Source organism: Rana temporaria, chromosome 4 (genome assembly GCF_905171775.1).
Source record: "Rana temporaria chromosome 4, aRanTem1.1, whole genome shotgun sequence".
Classification (NCBI taxonomy): Eukaryota; Metazoa; Chordata; class Amphibia; order Anura; family Ranidae; genus Rana; species Rana temporaria.
The window spans coordinates 274,331,585-274,348,367 of NC_053492.1; the positions used below are offsets into that span (position 1 = coordinate 274,331,585).

Consider the following 16,783-nt stretch of genomic DNA (forward strand, 5'->3'; position numbering starts at 1 on the left):
AACAAAAAAAGACAGAAAATTTGGGAAAAAAACACAATATTTTTAACTTTGTTATAATAATATCCATTTTTTTTTAAAAAAAATTAAAATTTCCCTCGGTTTAGGCCGATATGTATTCTTCTACATATTTTTGTTAAAAAAAAATTGCAATAAGCGTATATTGATTGGTTTGCGCAAAAGTTATAGCGCCTACAAAATAGGGGATAGATTTATGATTTTTTTTACTAGTAATGGCGGCGATTTGCGATTTTTTTGTCAGGCCTGCGATATTGCGGCGGACGTATTGAACACTTTTGACACAATTTTGGGACCATTCACATTTATACAGCGATCAGTGCTATAAAAATGCACTAATTACTGTATAAATGTGACTGGCAGTGAAGGGGTTAACACTAGGGGGTGAGGAAGGGGTTAAATGTATTCCCTGGGTGTGTTCTTACTGTGTGGGGGGAGGGGACTGACTGGGGGAGGTGACCGATGATGTGTCCCTATGTAAAGGGACACAGATCGGTCTCCTCTCTCCCTGACAGGACGTGGAGCTCTGTGTTTACACACAGAGCTCCACGTCCCTGCTGTGTCACCGACGATCGCGGGTGTCTGGCGGACATCGCGCCCGCCAGGCACTCGCATCGGCTCCCGAGCGATGCGCCGGGCATGTTGTTTCCCCGCTGCGCGCCCCCAGCGGCGAGCACGGCGAACAACAACAGGACGTCCACCCGCCACTTGAGAGCCGCGGTGTGGACATCTTTTGTCCATAGCGCGGATCCCAAGTGGTTAAACTATAGTGTGTAGATTCTGCAAATGCTTGTATGTTTGTGAAACAAACTACCTAGAACATTTAGAAACAAACAGTTTTAGGATACAAAATATGGGATAAAGTGGAGGCAAAAGGGATGTGTATTATTTTTAATCTCAATGTTAGTACACTCAAGAAAAAGAGATCAAACCACATTAAACATAAAAAAAGATTAAATGTTAGAAAATAAAAAAAAATAAAGTTTTTTTTGTGTGCATTAGGTGTGTACACTGGGACAGCTATATTTGTGAAAAATATGGTGCAGCTCCGCAAAGAAACCAATCAGCATCCAGGTTTTATCACCAAAGCCTAAGTGAACAAGCTGCAGTTGGAAGCCAATTGGCTACCATGCACAACTACTCCAGATATAGCACTTTGTTACTATACTGGGAATGGAATAAATAAAAATGATCACATTACAACACAATGCATACGTTTAAAGTTGTGTAGGCGGTTTACTTAGTAAGGTAAATATTCACTTTGAATACCAAATGATGTGCAAAATGAAATGTAAAAAATATACCTTGGTTTGCACATGATACTAAGCAGTGAACACTTTGCAAAGTCTTCGGTTTCTACCCCTTTAAAAAAAAAAAACAACATCAAAGGCAATCCCTGAGCGCACAGCTACTTTACTCTAGGCTACACCACAGCATTTCAATTAAACTTAGGTCAGGCTCTAGCTTGGCTATTCTACAGTACAGTACTTAACATTTTCTGTTTGATCCACTTTTTATGAAACACTGTCAAGTTGTATAATCAAGCTGCTGAATTGTGTATACAATGCAGACATCCTACAATTCCGCTTTAGAACTTTCTGATACAAGTTGAAATTTAATTATACCCCTCCGGCATATTTCAGAGTTGAAACAGTTTTGATTTTTTTTTTTTATTATTTAACGGTTTCTCTACATATAAAGCTATACACATTTACCACTTACCTTATATTTTTCCTTAATCATTCATAGATCAATGTTTCATTAGTGCGATGGAACATAAGTGATCTTTAACATATCTTCCATGAACATCATTGTTTGGTGTTTAAGGCTTAATAAAGTACAACAGATGATTGCAGGAACCTGGGCAAGCGATGGGGTTGTTAGCCTGGCACGATTTGAGGAAGGTCATTCACTGGTACCACTTGCCACCCATAGGGAACAATATTGTGGCTTCCCCTTTGATTTGATTGAAATTAGCGGATTTCTTAGCCAAGTGCAACAAAAACTCAGATTAGGACTAACACTACCAAATTTTAATGCATATGGGTGGCTGGTGACCCTCTACCCAGGCCTGTCGGAACAGGAGAGGCAATGCAAGCAATTGCTTGGGGCCCGAGCTGGAAGGGGGCCCCCAACGCGGGCGCTATGGGGCCCGCAGCCAAGTGGGACCCAGTGAGGATGAATAGGATCCGCGGAGCGCTCCGGAGCCTCGGCCTATGAAAGTCCCCGGCTTCGGCCTAGCTCCGGAGCGGCGGCCATCTTGCTCCACTCACTGTGTGTTGCCATGCGCCCGTTCTGAAGCCGGCCGAGCTCAGGGAAACGTGTTTCCGGCACACGCGCAGTAACGTGATGGCGCCACTGGCGCTATTTTTAAATAGATCACAGGGGCTGGAGGGGACGTGCCCGGACCGCAGCAAGATGTCGGCGGAGGTGGTCATGGACGGGCCAGATGAAAAGTGGGGACACCTGGCGGCGATAGTCCTGGCCCGGGGAGGCAGCAAGGGGATCCCGCTGAAGACCATCCAGACACTGGCTGTGGGAAGCCGCTCATCGACTGGGTACTGCGGGACGCCATAGACTCCTGACAGCTTGACAGGTCAGTGACACGCCCCCTTTTGCAACAAGCCTCCTCTACAGATTTAAAGGGGAGGTTCACCCTAAAAACGACTTTCTCTTATTACATTTGCCCCCCACATTACAATATGATTATGCCTATTCGTTTTTTTTTTTGATGCTGTACATACCTTGATACAGCATATTCACCCGTGGCTTCCGGGTTGCGAGTCCCGCGGGAGTGGGCGTTCCTAACATGCTGGTGATTGACGTTTTGACAAAAAACGAGCTCCCCCTGTCGCGTAAGCCGCTATACTGCTCCTGCGCATCGCCGTTCGGCTTCTTTCGGCAATCGTGACGCGGCTTACGCGACGGGGGGGGGAGCTCGTTTTTTGTCAAAACGTCAATCACCAGCATGTTAGGAACGCCCACTCCTGCGGGACTCGCAACCCGGAAGCCACGGGTGAATATGTTGTATCAAGGTATGTACAGCATAAAACAAAAACTAATAGGCATAATCGTATTGTAATGTGGGGGGCCAGTGTAATAAGAGAAAGTCGTTTTTAGGGTGAACCTCCCCTTTAATCATTAGGAACATTCTTCTGGTGCACGCTGGAAGATATGAATTATAAATAAATAATGTTTATTTAGTGTTCCCCTGCAAAGTCTAAACGCACATAAACGAATCGGTTCTGAATCCTAAGAATTAAGACAAATACCAAATGGTGAAAATCGGCATGTATACTATCTATAGAATTGCACTATCCTTTTAAAGGGTTTCTATTTTGTAAGGAACCGTTTTTCGTCTGAATTTATTGGTTGATATACACCATATGCAGCCCTCTTTTAGGTCATGCTATGCTGGGGCACTAGTGATTCATCTTGCCCCACCATCACCCCTTCCATCCACCCGGCTGTTGGTTTTCTGCTTGCTGTGGTTCTGCGCTGTGCGTGCGGGGGGGGGCCTCCATGTCCATTTTGCTTGGGGCCCCCTAATTCCTTCAAACGGCCCTGCCTCTACCCCATATGATTTCAGTCCTCTACAATATGCTGGAGACAGCAACACCTAGCCCCAAGCCCCTTTTCATAAAAAAAATGGGAGTGGGACCTCCAGTGTGAATTCACAGATGAGCAGCTGCATCACCTGTATCGTCTGACCCACTAGAGTTCTGTATATTCCAGAACTCAAGAGAATAATTACAAGCTTCTATCACATTGGTACAGGGTGCCCTCATCTCGGCTCCACGCCCCCCCCCCCCCCCCCATGCCTATATCTTGTTACAAACATAGTGCTCTCCCTCATCTCCTCAATGCAGCTAAATGCCTCATACCTATACATTGAAAAAGCCTGCACATCCTAAGCGAGCTTGACTGGGTTAGGAAGATGGGGGAGATTATGGAGGCAGAGGATTGGCTTGCTATTTGCAAAGGCACCCAATAACGATTTGAACTTACATGGGCAGCCTGGAAAAAACACGTACATGACACGACCACTGTCTCATCTGAACCTAGATGTTGCTTTACTGGTCTTAGTAGATCCCTTCTTTAGGAGACTTATCCACGGAAACCAACTCCCAATGACTAGCGGCTCAACATAGGATGTGCCCAATCAGCCTATGAACCTGATAAGAATTTAAATTTTTATTGTTATCTTCATTTAGCACCTTCGGTACATTCTTGTTTTTTGTTTTCATTCATACTACCTGAGCAGTTACCCAATACTTGACCATTCATGGTACATCAAGTTCTCTTAAAGGAGTTGTAAAGGAATTTTTTTATTTTGCTGAAATGACTGTTTACAGGGTATAGAGACATAATAGTTAACTGATTCCTTTTAAAAATGATTAAAAATAGATAAAAATCAATCATATAATGTACCTGCAGTTTCTGGTTTCGTTTTTGCATGTTGTTTCTTGCTTCTTTGATGTACAGAGCCAATACAGGGCAGTGATGGTTTGGAAAACGAAACTGATTGGTGCTATGGGGTTTTAGACACACAGTAATCGCACCTCCTTGATTAGTGACCACAGAGAGAAAGCTCCCAGCACTGTGGTTATCAGGAAACAGACAACCAGGAAGTGTGGAGATCAGAGAAGAATTACAGCAACTTGAGAGCAAAAACGAACAATGAGGACATGAAAACAGCACTGCATTAAGGTAAAGGAAGCTATTAAGATAAAAAAAAAATCCTTTACAAACCCTTTAAGATATTAATGCACTGTACGTCATATGTACTACCTTTTGTTCTTATGATTGGGATCGCCCTACTCTCTCCCCACATGGGAGTAAGATTTGTCCACATGGGACAAACGCAACACATTGATGCATCTCCATGCTATTGCTGTTTTCATTGGGGCCATGACAGATGTATCCCTCGTCCCCCCTCCTTTACCCCCCCCTTTCTTTGTGTGCACCCCCATACTGTAATGACAAAATGTTACTAAAATAAAGATTAATTATATATATATATAAAAAAAAGAAGATAATCGCAGTCAATGGATTGAGGATAGCACAAATGTACAATCCACCAGATAACTGCAATGATAGTGAAATTATTCTATTTATAAACTAAGTGGTTGGCTGTGAAAAAAACAGAGGCTCAAGTCTCAGCTTCTTTTGTAACACTTTCTAGATTTATATACTTAAGCAGCTTGTTTCTCAGCTTCTCTGAATCTCCTTTAATGGAGTTTTATTACATAATCAAGAATTAAAAATCAGCCTAAATTATGTTTTTTTTACGCACTTGAAACTTTTCAATCTTTTCCGTCAGTGACCTTGATTGTTTAAACTACCATTTTGTCAATAAAGATAACTTAATGTAAATGCGTTGATAAAAACAACTGTATGCTTTATTATGAATTAAAGCTCATACTATAACAAGAAATTCATTGCAAATACTAAGTATACTATGGGGTTGATTTACTAAAGGTAAATAGACAGCACTCTTTGCAAAGTGAAGTTGCTCCAGAGCTTAGTAAATTGGGTACTCTTTACAAAGTGAAGATTTAGCTAATCACTTGCAAAAAAAATAAAATAAATAAAAAGCATTTTTGCTTGCATATGATTGGATGATGGAAGTCATCAGAGCTTCTTCTCATTTACTAAGCTCTGGAGCAACTGCTCTTGTAGAGTGCAACTGCACTTTGCAAAGTGTACAGTCTATTTGCCTTTAGTAAATTAACCCCAATATGCCTTGGGAAGGCCATGTGTAAGCGGCGTAGACAGCAAGCAAAGTATTTCAAAAATTCATAATGGCTGGAAGAGCAAAACTTGACCCTGTTGTGGGATAGCAAGTTAGGCAATTGCATTGTTTTCCATAATGGAAGAGGTGAATTTACATTGCTTGGATGGTTGATAAGGGAGGGTAACATTTGTTATATATCAGTAAGAAAAAAACATAACTACACCCAGACAGTTCAACCAAACTGGCCTATTTACCTGTAAATTCTTTTTACCGAGTAAGCAACAAACCGGCTCACCTTTAGTATATTGCTCACTTTCAGCTACACAGACAATGTGGTGTCTGCTCTTGGGTAAGGACAAAGCAGACACCAATGCCTAGTACATTGTTTCAGCCTGCCTTGCATACACACACTCAGACAAAAGTCCGCCCGTCCAAAGTGTGGTGACGTACAACACGTACGACGGTACTATAAAGTGGAAGTTCCATTCCAATGGCGGGAAAAAAGAGATCCTGCTCTCTTTTAGTCCGGCAGTTTTCCAAGCACATGCTTGTCGTACGCGATGACATCACTGTGTTCTTGCCTTTCAAAAGAACCGCGGATCTTTTGAAAGGAGTGTGTGCACACTCGGGCGGCAAGAGATTCTTGCCAAGAATCTCGTCAGGAAAAACAATGTTTTTTTCCTGACGAGATTCTGGTCCGTATGTACGAGGCTTTAAAGTAATTTTAAGCTGGACACTTCTTCTCACTGAAGTATTTACACTCAGGTACCTTCTATGAACTTCCTGTAGGAAGCATAAGTCTCAGAAAGGTCACATGACCAATCTACTTGTATCCTCAAAGCAAGCAAATACATAAGGGAAATGCCAATTTAAACTGTTTAGAATGCTGCTAAATATATTTGTAATTTAAAGCAGCCAACATTGTTTTAGAAGCTACTGCCTGTCAGCTGAATGAGTTAACACTATCTCACCTCCATCCACTAGGGAGAGCTGACAAGCAGAAGGAGCTCAAGAGACTTGCAGGTTGACAGCATTGAATCATGGGTGATGAAGTTTGGGAAAGAAACCTTACTATGGCAGTCTATAGACCATGGGTGCTCAGCCTGTGGCCCTCCAGTTGCTTTGGAACTACAAGTCCTATCATGCCTCTGCCTTTTGGGATTCATGCTTGTAACAGTCAGCCTTGCAATGCCTCATGGGACCTGTAGTTCCACAACATCTGGGGGGCCACAGGTTGAGCACCCATGCTATAGACCAGGGATCTCAAACTGGTGGCCAGCCAGCTGTTGCAGAACTACAAGTCCCATCATGCCTCTGCTTGTGGGAGTCATGCTTGTAACTGTCAGCCTTGCAATGCCTTATGGGAATTGTAGTTTCGCAAAAGCTGGAGGGCCACCAGTTTGACACCTGTGCTATAGACCATCAAATAGCAATTCCCAATGTGAGTTGGGTGTAAGGGGAGAGAAAGTTATATTTTATCAGGCTGAATACCAAAGAACTTTCCCTTTGTTGCAAGGAGACCAAAGTGTGCACATTGCTACTCAGGTGAGCACATTATTCTGGCACAAGCCTGTGGCTTTGTGCTGAGGGCCAGAGTCGCTCTAGGCAGATCCAGAAGTAAATTGACATCTGAACAGTGAGACCCGTGTTGCTGTCATTTCAAAGCCACTGTATCTAATATTTTGGGACTCATTAAAGACAGGAATAGTACCACTGGATTGGCGCAGTGCCACTGTGGTGCCCATATTTAAAAAGGGAACAAAGTCTTTACCAAGTAACTTTAGACCTGTTAGTTTAACTTCTATAGTTGGAAAGATACTGGAACGTTTAATAAAAGACCACATGGATGAGTTCTTGCTGGAAAAAAACTATTTAAGCAGCAGACAACATGGATTCATGAAAGACAGAAGTTGTCAGACAAACCTGATTTCCTTTTATGAAGAGGTAAGTAAAACCCTGGACAGAGGCGTGGCTGTGGACGTGATATATTTGGATTTTGCAAAAGCGTTCGATACAGTTCCGCACACACGGCTCATGTGTAAGGTAAGGTCTACAGGATTGGATATATCAATTTGTAAATGGATAGAAAACTGGCTGAAAGACAGAATTCAGAGAGTCGTGGTTAATGAGTCTTACTCTGAATGGTCCAAGGTTATCAGTGGTGTACCCCAAGGTTCAGTGCTGGGACCCTTACTTTTCAATATATTTATAAATGATATTGGGTCTGAGATCAAAAGTAACATTTCTGTCTTTGCAGATGACACCAAGCTATGCAGTGGAATAACGTCCTTGCAGGATGTCTCCAATTTACAAGCCGACCTCAATGCTCTGTCTAATTGGGCGACTAAGTGGCAGATGAGGTTTAATGTAGATAAAAGTTATGCACTTGGGGGCTAAGAATATGCATGCATCATACATACTAGGGGGAGTACAACTGGGGGATCTGTAGTGGAGAAGGATCTGGGGGTTTTAGTTGATCATAAGCTCAATAATGGCATGCAATGCCAAGCTGCGGTTTCCAAAGCGAGCAAAGTCCTTTCTTGTATTAAGAGAGGTATGGACTCCAGAGACAGAGATATCATTTTGCCCCTGTACAAATCATTAGAAAGACCTCATCTGGAATATGCAGTTCAGTTTTGGGCACCAGTTCTCAAAAAGGATATCGGGGAACTGGAGAAAGTGCAGAGAAGGGCAACCAAACTGATAAGAGGAATGGAGGAGCTCAGCTATGAGGAAAGATTAGAAGAACTACATTTATTCACTCTTGAGAAGAGGAGAATAAGGGGGGATATGATCAACATGTACAAATATATAAGGGGTCCATACAGTGAACTTGGTGTTGAGTTATTCACTTTACGGTCAATACAGAGGGCAAGGGGCCACTCTTTACGTCTAGAAGAAAAGAGATTTCACCTCCAAATACGGAAAGGTTTTTTCACAGTAAGAGCTGTGAAAATGTGGAACAGACTCCCTCCAGAGGTGGTTCTGGCCAGCTCAGTAGATTGCTTTAAGAAAGGCCTGGATTCTTTCCTAAATGTACAGAATATAACTGAGTACTAAGATTTGTAGGTAAAGTTGATCCAGGGTAAATCTGATTGCCTCTCGGGGGATCAGGAAGGAATTTTTTCCCCTGCTGTAGCAAATTGGATCATGCTCTGCTGGGGTTTTTTGCCTTCCTCTGGATCAACTGTGGGTATGGAGTTGGGTGTATAGGATTGTACTGTGTTTTTTTATTTTGTTTTTTGTGGTTGAACTGGATGGACTTGTGTCTTTTTTCAACCTGACTAACTATGTAACTATATAGCTATATTGCTGAGACTGGTAAGAGGACACTGCTACCATTAAACCTGTTGCTGCTAGCAGAAACTGAGCACATATGGACTGGCCATCTAACTAGCAGCATTACTTACTGCATGCAGTCTTTACTGGAACTGTATTTATGTGCACCACCGTAAGGACTGGGCCCCAACGCTAGCAGGCTAAAGACTGCTCACTCAGGTAGCTGCTTCATAAGAAATTTGCCTATTGTCCATAGTAATATGTACCTCTTTAGTGAGTTTTAAACTTCATCGCTGCCTTGCATATGGAGCCTACTGTTTACAGAGGAGTTATCCCAGTATTGACCGTCCTTGCTGTACGCCCTTCTGCTGACCGGACACTGCCACAAACAGTGAGTCTGACCTCCGGAACGGAGCCGTAGCAGACAGGTACACCCGCAGAGCACGTACCATGTCCAAAGTATGTAACGCAGCCTCTCTGGGATGCGACGGTCGAGGACACAAGGAAGAAAGTACAGTGTCCTCATTCAGGTGAAAAGCTGAAACTACCTTTGGAAGAAAAGAAGGCTGCGGGCATAGCACTGCTTTATCCTTATGGAGGACCAAGTTTGGTGACTTGCAAGACAAGGCCGCCAACTCTGAAACTCGTCTGACTCGAGAGCACCAGATTTAAATCCCATGGAGGAAGCGCTGGTCTAATTGGGGAAATCGCATGTCGAACCCCCTGTACAAACGTACCCACCAGTGAATGGGTCGCCAAGGGACGTTTAAAGAAAACAGCCAAGGCTGAAATCTGACCCTTAATGGTGCTTAAGGCAAGTTTCTGATCCAGAAACCGAATATATGCCCTTGGATGCCACTCGCATCTCTTCGCACATAGGGATGTAGGCCTTCCAGGATCTTCCAAAAAGATGACTTTCGTGCCCTCAGCATGGGTGAAATGACCCAAACAGACCTCGGTCCCTTTTTACCTGGCTTTCAATAGCTATGCCGTTAAAGCCAGCGACTGTAAAGCAGCATGAAGTATGGGACCTTGAGACAGAAGGTCCTCCTGCATTGGCAACCGCCAGGGTGCATCCGCCACTAGGCGCAAGGTCGGCGTACCAGGGACAATCCGGGGCGATTAGAATCACCGGGATCCCCTCTGCCTCTACTCTGTGGAGCAAATGAGGAAGTAACTTCAGCGGGGGGGAAAGGCATAAATTAGCCGATATTGACCACACGGGGCCACCAACACGTCTGCCCAGAGATCTCTGGACCTGGCCACAAATCGACACCTTGCGATCGAGTCGAGAAGCCAGGAGATCTACGTCCGGCGTGCCCCACCTCCGGCAAAGGAATTGAAACACCTCTGGGTGTAACGACCATTCCACTTGGTCCAGCATCTAGGTGACTTAGATAGTCCGCCTGCCAGTTTTCTACGCCCGGAATGTAAATGGCCGATAGAGCCGGCACTCTCCTTTCCGCCCACTGCAGGATGTGAGCGACCTCCAACGCCACAGCAAAGCTCAGTTTTCCTCCCTGATGGTTGACATAAGTCACCGCCGTGGTGTTGTCCAACTGGATCCTGATTGGACACCCTTGTAGACTCCATGACCACGAGGAGAGACACAACCCGATTGGAAAACCCATTTGAAAGGGCCCTAAGATGAATTTTACTGCAACAAGTGTGCCTACTGGCATCCCTGTCCAGTGACACATGAAAATCTTGTATCTCCCTTTCCGTGGTCATCAGTACAAATATATACTACAATAAGTGTTATTATTTCCCTGCACTGTGTGAATTCCTTGAACGCAAGTGTAAAAAGATTACTAAAAGAAGATGGTTACCTGAGATTGGTTATTCTAACCTAAACTGTATAAAATGTAATTATAAAAAAAATAGGTTTATAATTATAAAATGTAAAAATGTATCAGACAGTTTATTACATAGACATATTTTACATTAGGAGATGTGAGTAAAGGAAAACATAAAATACGCCATATGTGACCAGAAGACTGAAGTCTGCACTGCCACCTGCTGACTGCATGATGCACAGAAAATATAAATATCTTATCCAGTAAACCTCTTGATCAGGTAGTTTCAAGTGTTGAGTTTTTTAACCGTACAAAGCAAGCAAAAACACATTCATCAAAAAATATATTTAGTATTAGAATAGTGTTATTTTTTTCCATTTATTTCAATATTCCAGTCTAAATCTAATGTTTCATCATCAAAGTCTGTACTACTAAAAAGTGATTTTGCTCCAACAGCTTTGTTTGTGAGAGACTCCAGTTGAAAACATGTCCTCTTTCCTCCTGCACCCATGTTCCTGGAGGATAAAGCGTTTTCACTTTCAGGGATAACACCTGGTGCGTCAGCAATTTTGTCTTCAGATGAGGCGAAGGAAAACTTTGCCAGCCTGGCAAGTGTACTAGAAGATACCTTTCTACTGCAGGAAGCCTCAGCCTGCTTATTTTCCTTATTTACTAACACAGAAGGGGCTACAGCATGGCTTACAACAGGTGCGTCTTTCGCCAATGTCACCTCTGTTGCAGTAGGACAAGAAGACTTCCCTTTCCTTACAGAACTGGCTTGATCCGAGCTGACTGATACCTCACAAGAAGACTTTCCTTGGCTTATAGAACTGGCATGATCCGAGCTGACTGATACCTCACAAGAAGACTTCCCTTGCCTTACAGAACTGGCATGATCCGAGCTGACTGATACCTCCAGCAGCCTTCTGAGTTTTTCATTTGGGGCGGGTTTCTGCTTTGGTTCTGTGACTTCTCTGTCATTATTACCAGAAGCAGCAGTCCTCTCATTTTCTATCCCTGGGTTGTGCATGAGTTTTGACTTATGTTTAAATGAAAATTTGGCTAGTTGGGCTAACTTGGCCTGCAGTTCAGGATCCTGAACATCTGATGTCCCTTTTTGTGGTTCCACAGGAGTCAGCGGTCGCTTTTTGCTTCGGACAGGGGTGCTGTGCACAGGACCTGCAGATGAATTGTCAGCTTCTTCTGAAGGATCTCCATATCCACAGAGCTTGGTTATACTGGGTTCATTAGTTGTGTTTTCCATACACTTTTTATTCAGTTTGTGCCATTTTTTAGAAACACGTTCAGTAATAATTTCATCTGGTAAATTATTTCCTTTGGTTTCACTTGAGCCTTTTTTTGTTAATTGCTTTGCGGCTTTTGCGTTAATAGTATTTTTATTGAAATCACTATTGGTACCTTCAAGTCCTGATGGAACCGTTTGAGGTTCTGTGGTTGTGTAATCTGCAGTTTTAGAAATTGGAGAAATATTGATGCCTTGCTTTCCTGTCTGGATAGTGTCAAACCATTCAAGGCCGAAACCACTGCTTGTTTTATTAAGACAGTTTGAAGAATTATTTTGGTGTCTGTTAAGCTCTTCAGAAGATCCAAGCTGTGCACTTCGATCTACCAACAAATCAGAACCATCTCTGCAAATATTCTTTGTTGTACAGTTGGTGGGTGCTGGAGGACAACAATTTTCAGTCTCTTGTGTCTTTGAGACACAGCTGACATTTCCATTGTTGCTGTGTGCCATTTCTGAAATGTGTGGCTTCACATTATCACCATGGGGTGTTTTGATAGAACCCTCAGTGGTGGCAGTGGTATTATTGTCATCTTGCTGTAGCCGATTGGTGTCTAGATATTGCTGTCTGTATTGAAAAGACAATTATAAGAAAATTAGTATTTTTTTACATTAATTATATAAATAATCTAATACAAAATAAAGAAAAACATAGATTTTTGTTAACCCGACACATTAAACTATTTATTAGGGTTGTCCCGATACCACTTTTTTAGGACCGAGCACAAGTACCGATACTTTTTTTTTAAATGTGTCCCCAAATGCAGCCATGTCCCCCACAGATGCAGCCATGTCCCCCACAGATGCAGCCATGTCCCCCCACATATGCAGCCATGTCCCCCCACATATGCAGCCATGTCTCCCCACATATGCAGCAATGTCTCCCCCCCACATATGCAGCCACGTCTCCCCACATATGCAGCCATGTCTCCCCACATATGCAGCCATGTCTCCCCCTTGCTCGGGATTGGACTGGTGATCTGCACTTTGATAGACAGATCACCTGTCCAATCCCGAGCAAGGGGGTGTGTCTATACGCGGCGCTGCGGGGAACACACAGCTATTCAAATGAAAGCTGTAATGTTCCCCGCACGCTGATTAACTAGGTGGCGGCGTTGCGGTATGCGGCGGCATTGCAGCGACGGCGGCGAGGGGGGGGGGAGACTGGGGGTAGTATCGGATCTAGCATCGGGGCATTTGCGGGAGTACAAGTACTCCCGCAAATGCTCAGTATCTGTATCAGTATCATATTTATATTTCACAATATGGACACACTAGGACTCAAACAAGCTGATCCTAGCCAATTGTGCATAGTTTTTAACCAAAGGCAAGAGATTCTATTTTTTTCAAAAATGGCATTTGGGATGTAACTGTTTACAAGAGAAAATGGGCACATTTTCCTTTACACATTTAAGAAAAAAATATATATACCGGTACTCTTTGTCCATTAAATTTAAAATTATACTAATTTGTGTAAACATGCAACATTATTTTCCTCATTGACAACGATACGTATGACGAAACGTGTCTGAAGGAGGGTACGTGTTGACGTCACCACGCTGTCTTACTAGGAGAATGGGCACTTGTTGCAAGACGGCTGACTGTTTTTATATGTGATTTTTAAACCTACCAATGTAAGTGCAATACTTTTTATTAGAATAAAAAAGTCAGACAATATTACGCTATGGTTAGACTTTTTTTTTGGGTCCCGCAGCAGCTTTTTTTTTTAAATACCTGAAACGCAAAAGGCATAATGAGCTAGTATTCACTGCATACTAGCTCATTATGAAATACTTACCTTGGAACGAGCCGTGGGGGAACTTACCTGGTCCACGCCGAGGGAGATGTCATCTTGCCTCGGCGTGTCTTCCGGGTATCGCCGCTTCAGCGCTGTGAGTGGCTGGAGCAGCGATGTCGTCACTCCTGCGCATGCACGCGGGAGACTTCTTTCCGGCAAGGTCCGGCGGCTGCCAGGGCTTAAAGCGGATGTGCCATGGGAACAAAATATTAAAAGCCAGCAGCTACAAATACTACAGCTGCTGACTTTTAATATTAGGACACTTACCTGTCCTGGAGTCCAGCGCCGATCGCAGCAGAGCACGAGCGATCGCTCGTCACTCTGCTGCTCCCCCCGCCATCCACGCTGAGGGAACCAGGAAGTGAAGCGCTGCGGCTTCACTGCCCGGTTCCCTACGGCGCATGCGCGAGTCGCGCTGTGCCCGCCGATTGGCTCACATGCTGTGTGCTGGGAGCCGAGTGTTCCCAGCACACAACGGGCGACAGACGGGATGTGACGGAATGCCCGTCTTTCGCCTGTAGCGTGTGGCCGGAAGTGGGTGCAAATACCTGTCTTTAGACAGGTGTCTGCACCCCCCTCCCCCCTGAAAGGTGTCAAATGTGACACCGGAGGGGGGGGGGGGTTCCGATCAGCGGGACTCCACTTTAGGGTGGAGAACCGCTTTAAGCCGAGGATCCCCGCTGCGCATGCGCCGCTGCAGTCAGCGGCTCATTGCGAGGGGAATATCTCCTAAACCGTACAGGTTTAGGAGATCTTTTTACCTACAGGTAAGCCTTATTATAGGCTCACCTGTAGGTAAAAGTGGTAGTACAGAGTTTACTACCACTTTAAGATCTTCTGTGCTTGTAAAGGCATTGGCTTGGCTATAGCCACATGCCTGTTTTTTCTTGCTATCTGTTAATCAAGTTTTTCTTATAGTGGTGGTGCACTTCTTGATGTGAATAACTGTGGTGTCATTGTCATAAGGATTTATCCCACCATTTTCAACTATGGAAACATACTGGCATGGTATTCAATTAAACATCCTGGTGCATCAATTGGGACTATTCTAGTGTGGCTTCTCTCATATATTTAACATTAGACTTTGCAAAAAAAAACTAAAATACCTTGTTGTAAACATAATGGTTAGGAGTCAAACTGTTGATATGCATGTATATATACAGCACTGTGCAAAGTTTTAGGCAGGTGTGAAGAAATACAGGGGTATTGAATTAAATTCCACAGAGGTCCAGTCAGTAAAATGTTATTCCTGCAGAGTTTCGGAAAGCATGTTTGATTACTAATAGCTCCTCCGTGCATCGGCAAACGCAGTGTGTCTTCGCAATTTAGGTCCCCCTTTGCATTCCTGTCCTCAGCCCCCCTTTATATTACCCCCCCTTCTCTTTTACATTCATGCTCTGACTCCTTCATATCACCCCTTTTTATTTTTACATTCCATTCCTCTGCTCTTTCATACAGTATCACCGCCCCTCCCCACTCCTTTACATTCCTGTCCTCCTACCTCCCTTTTGATATCGCCCACCTCCTGCTTCAGGCTCTTGTCCTCAGCCCCCCCGTTTATATCACCCCACGCCTTCCTCTCCATCTTTCACAGCAGTTACATAGCCCTCTCCCGTCTTACCTTACACAGAACTGAGCTCAGCAGACACAGCAGGTCGAGAGCTGATGTCAGGAGGCAGGACATTTCTGAATGGAGCACTGGAGCTGCACAAATTTTCCTGTTAATCAGCTTTTGATTGGACTGCCTAGTTAACTTGGCAGCTCCGTTCTCGTCCAGAATGGTCTTGTCTCCCGATGGCAGCCAGTGGGGATGCCAGCAGTGGCGACAGCTGAGGGGGAGAGGCGGCTACTAAATGGCAGGACCGCGGCGGTCCAGTGGCTTGGTCTGGATGTGGACCGCCATTTAATAATGCCTGCTGTAAAGTAAGAATGCTTTCAAAAATATATATTTTAATTATTTTTATCAATTTACAAAATGCAAAGTAAGCGCACAAAAGAAAAATCGAAATCAAAATCAATATTTGGTGTGACTATCCTTTGGCTTCAAACCAGCATCACTTCTTACACTTGCACAAAGTTAGGGATTTCTTAGGACTAGAGTCAGGTGTATAATTTAACCGATTATACCAACCAGGGGAAAATTATCAATCCCATATATAGGTTGAAGCAGAGTTGCTAAATGAAACAGAAACAGCTGTGTGGGAGGCTTAAAACTGGGTGAGGAACAGCCCAACTCTGCTACTAAGGTAACGTTGTGGAAGACCGTTTGATGTTATAGGTCATACACCAAAGCAAGACTGAGCACAGCAAGAAGACACAGGTAGTTATACTGCATCAGCCAGGACTCCCCCAGGCAAAGATTTCAAGGCAGACTGGGGTTTCAAGCTGTGCCATTTCAAACTCTTTTGAAGAAGCACAAAGAAAGGGGCAAAATTGAGGGCCATAGAAGCAGTGGTCAGCCAAAGGAACTTACTTCCCTTCAACATCAGATAAATGTCCAGCAGTGCCATCAGCACAGAACTGGTAGAAATCAGTGAGACTCAGGTACACCCATCCACTGTCTGAAGAAATCTGGCCAAAATGCCATACTTCCAACATGGAAACAAGGCTAAGTGACTCAACTATGCAACGGAAACATAGGAACTGGGGTGCAGAAAAATGGCAGCAGGTGCTCTGGACTGATGAGTCACAATATTTAGCTATAGCAGAAGGCAGTTTGTTCACAAAGAACTGGAGAGTGGTTCAATAATGAGTGCCTGCAGGCAACGGTGAAGGATGGTGGAGGTTCCTTGCAAGTTTGGTAATGCATTTCTGCAAATGGAGTTGGAGATTTGGTCAGGATTAATGTGTCCTCA

The 16,783-nt window shown here is 43.9% G+C and overlaps 1 protein-coding gene across 3 annotated transcripts in view; it reads right to left on the reverse strand.

Annotated features, from left to right (window-relative positions):
* Window positions 1-10,926: 10,926 nt before the first annotated feature.
* The window catches only part of MCM9 (minichromosome maintenance 9 homologous recombination repair factor), a 113,914-nt gene continuing 108,057 nt past the window's right edge, over window positions 10,927-16,783 (reverse strand). For all 3 annotated transcript variants that reach the window (XM_040350317.1, XM_040350315.1, XM_040350316.1), the window contains one exon: window positions 10,927-12,698. In XM_040350317.1, the coding sequence (XP_040206251.1) occupies window positions 11,192-12,698 (1,507 nt within the window). In that variant the 3' untranslated portion in view covers window positions 10,927-11,191. The remainder of the gene's footprint in view (window positions 12,699-16,783) is intronic.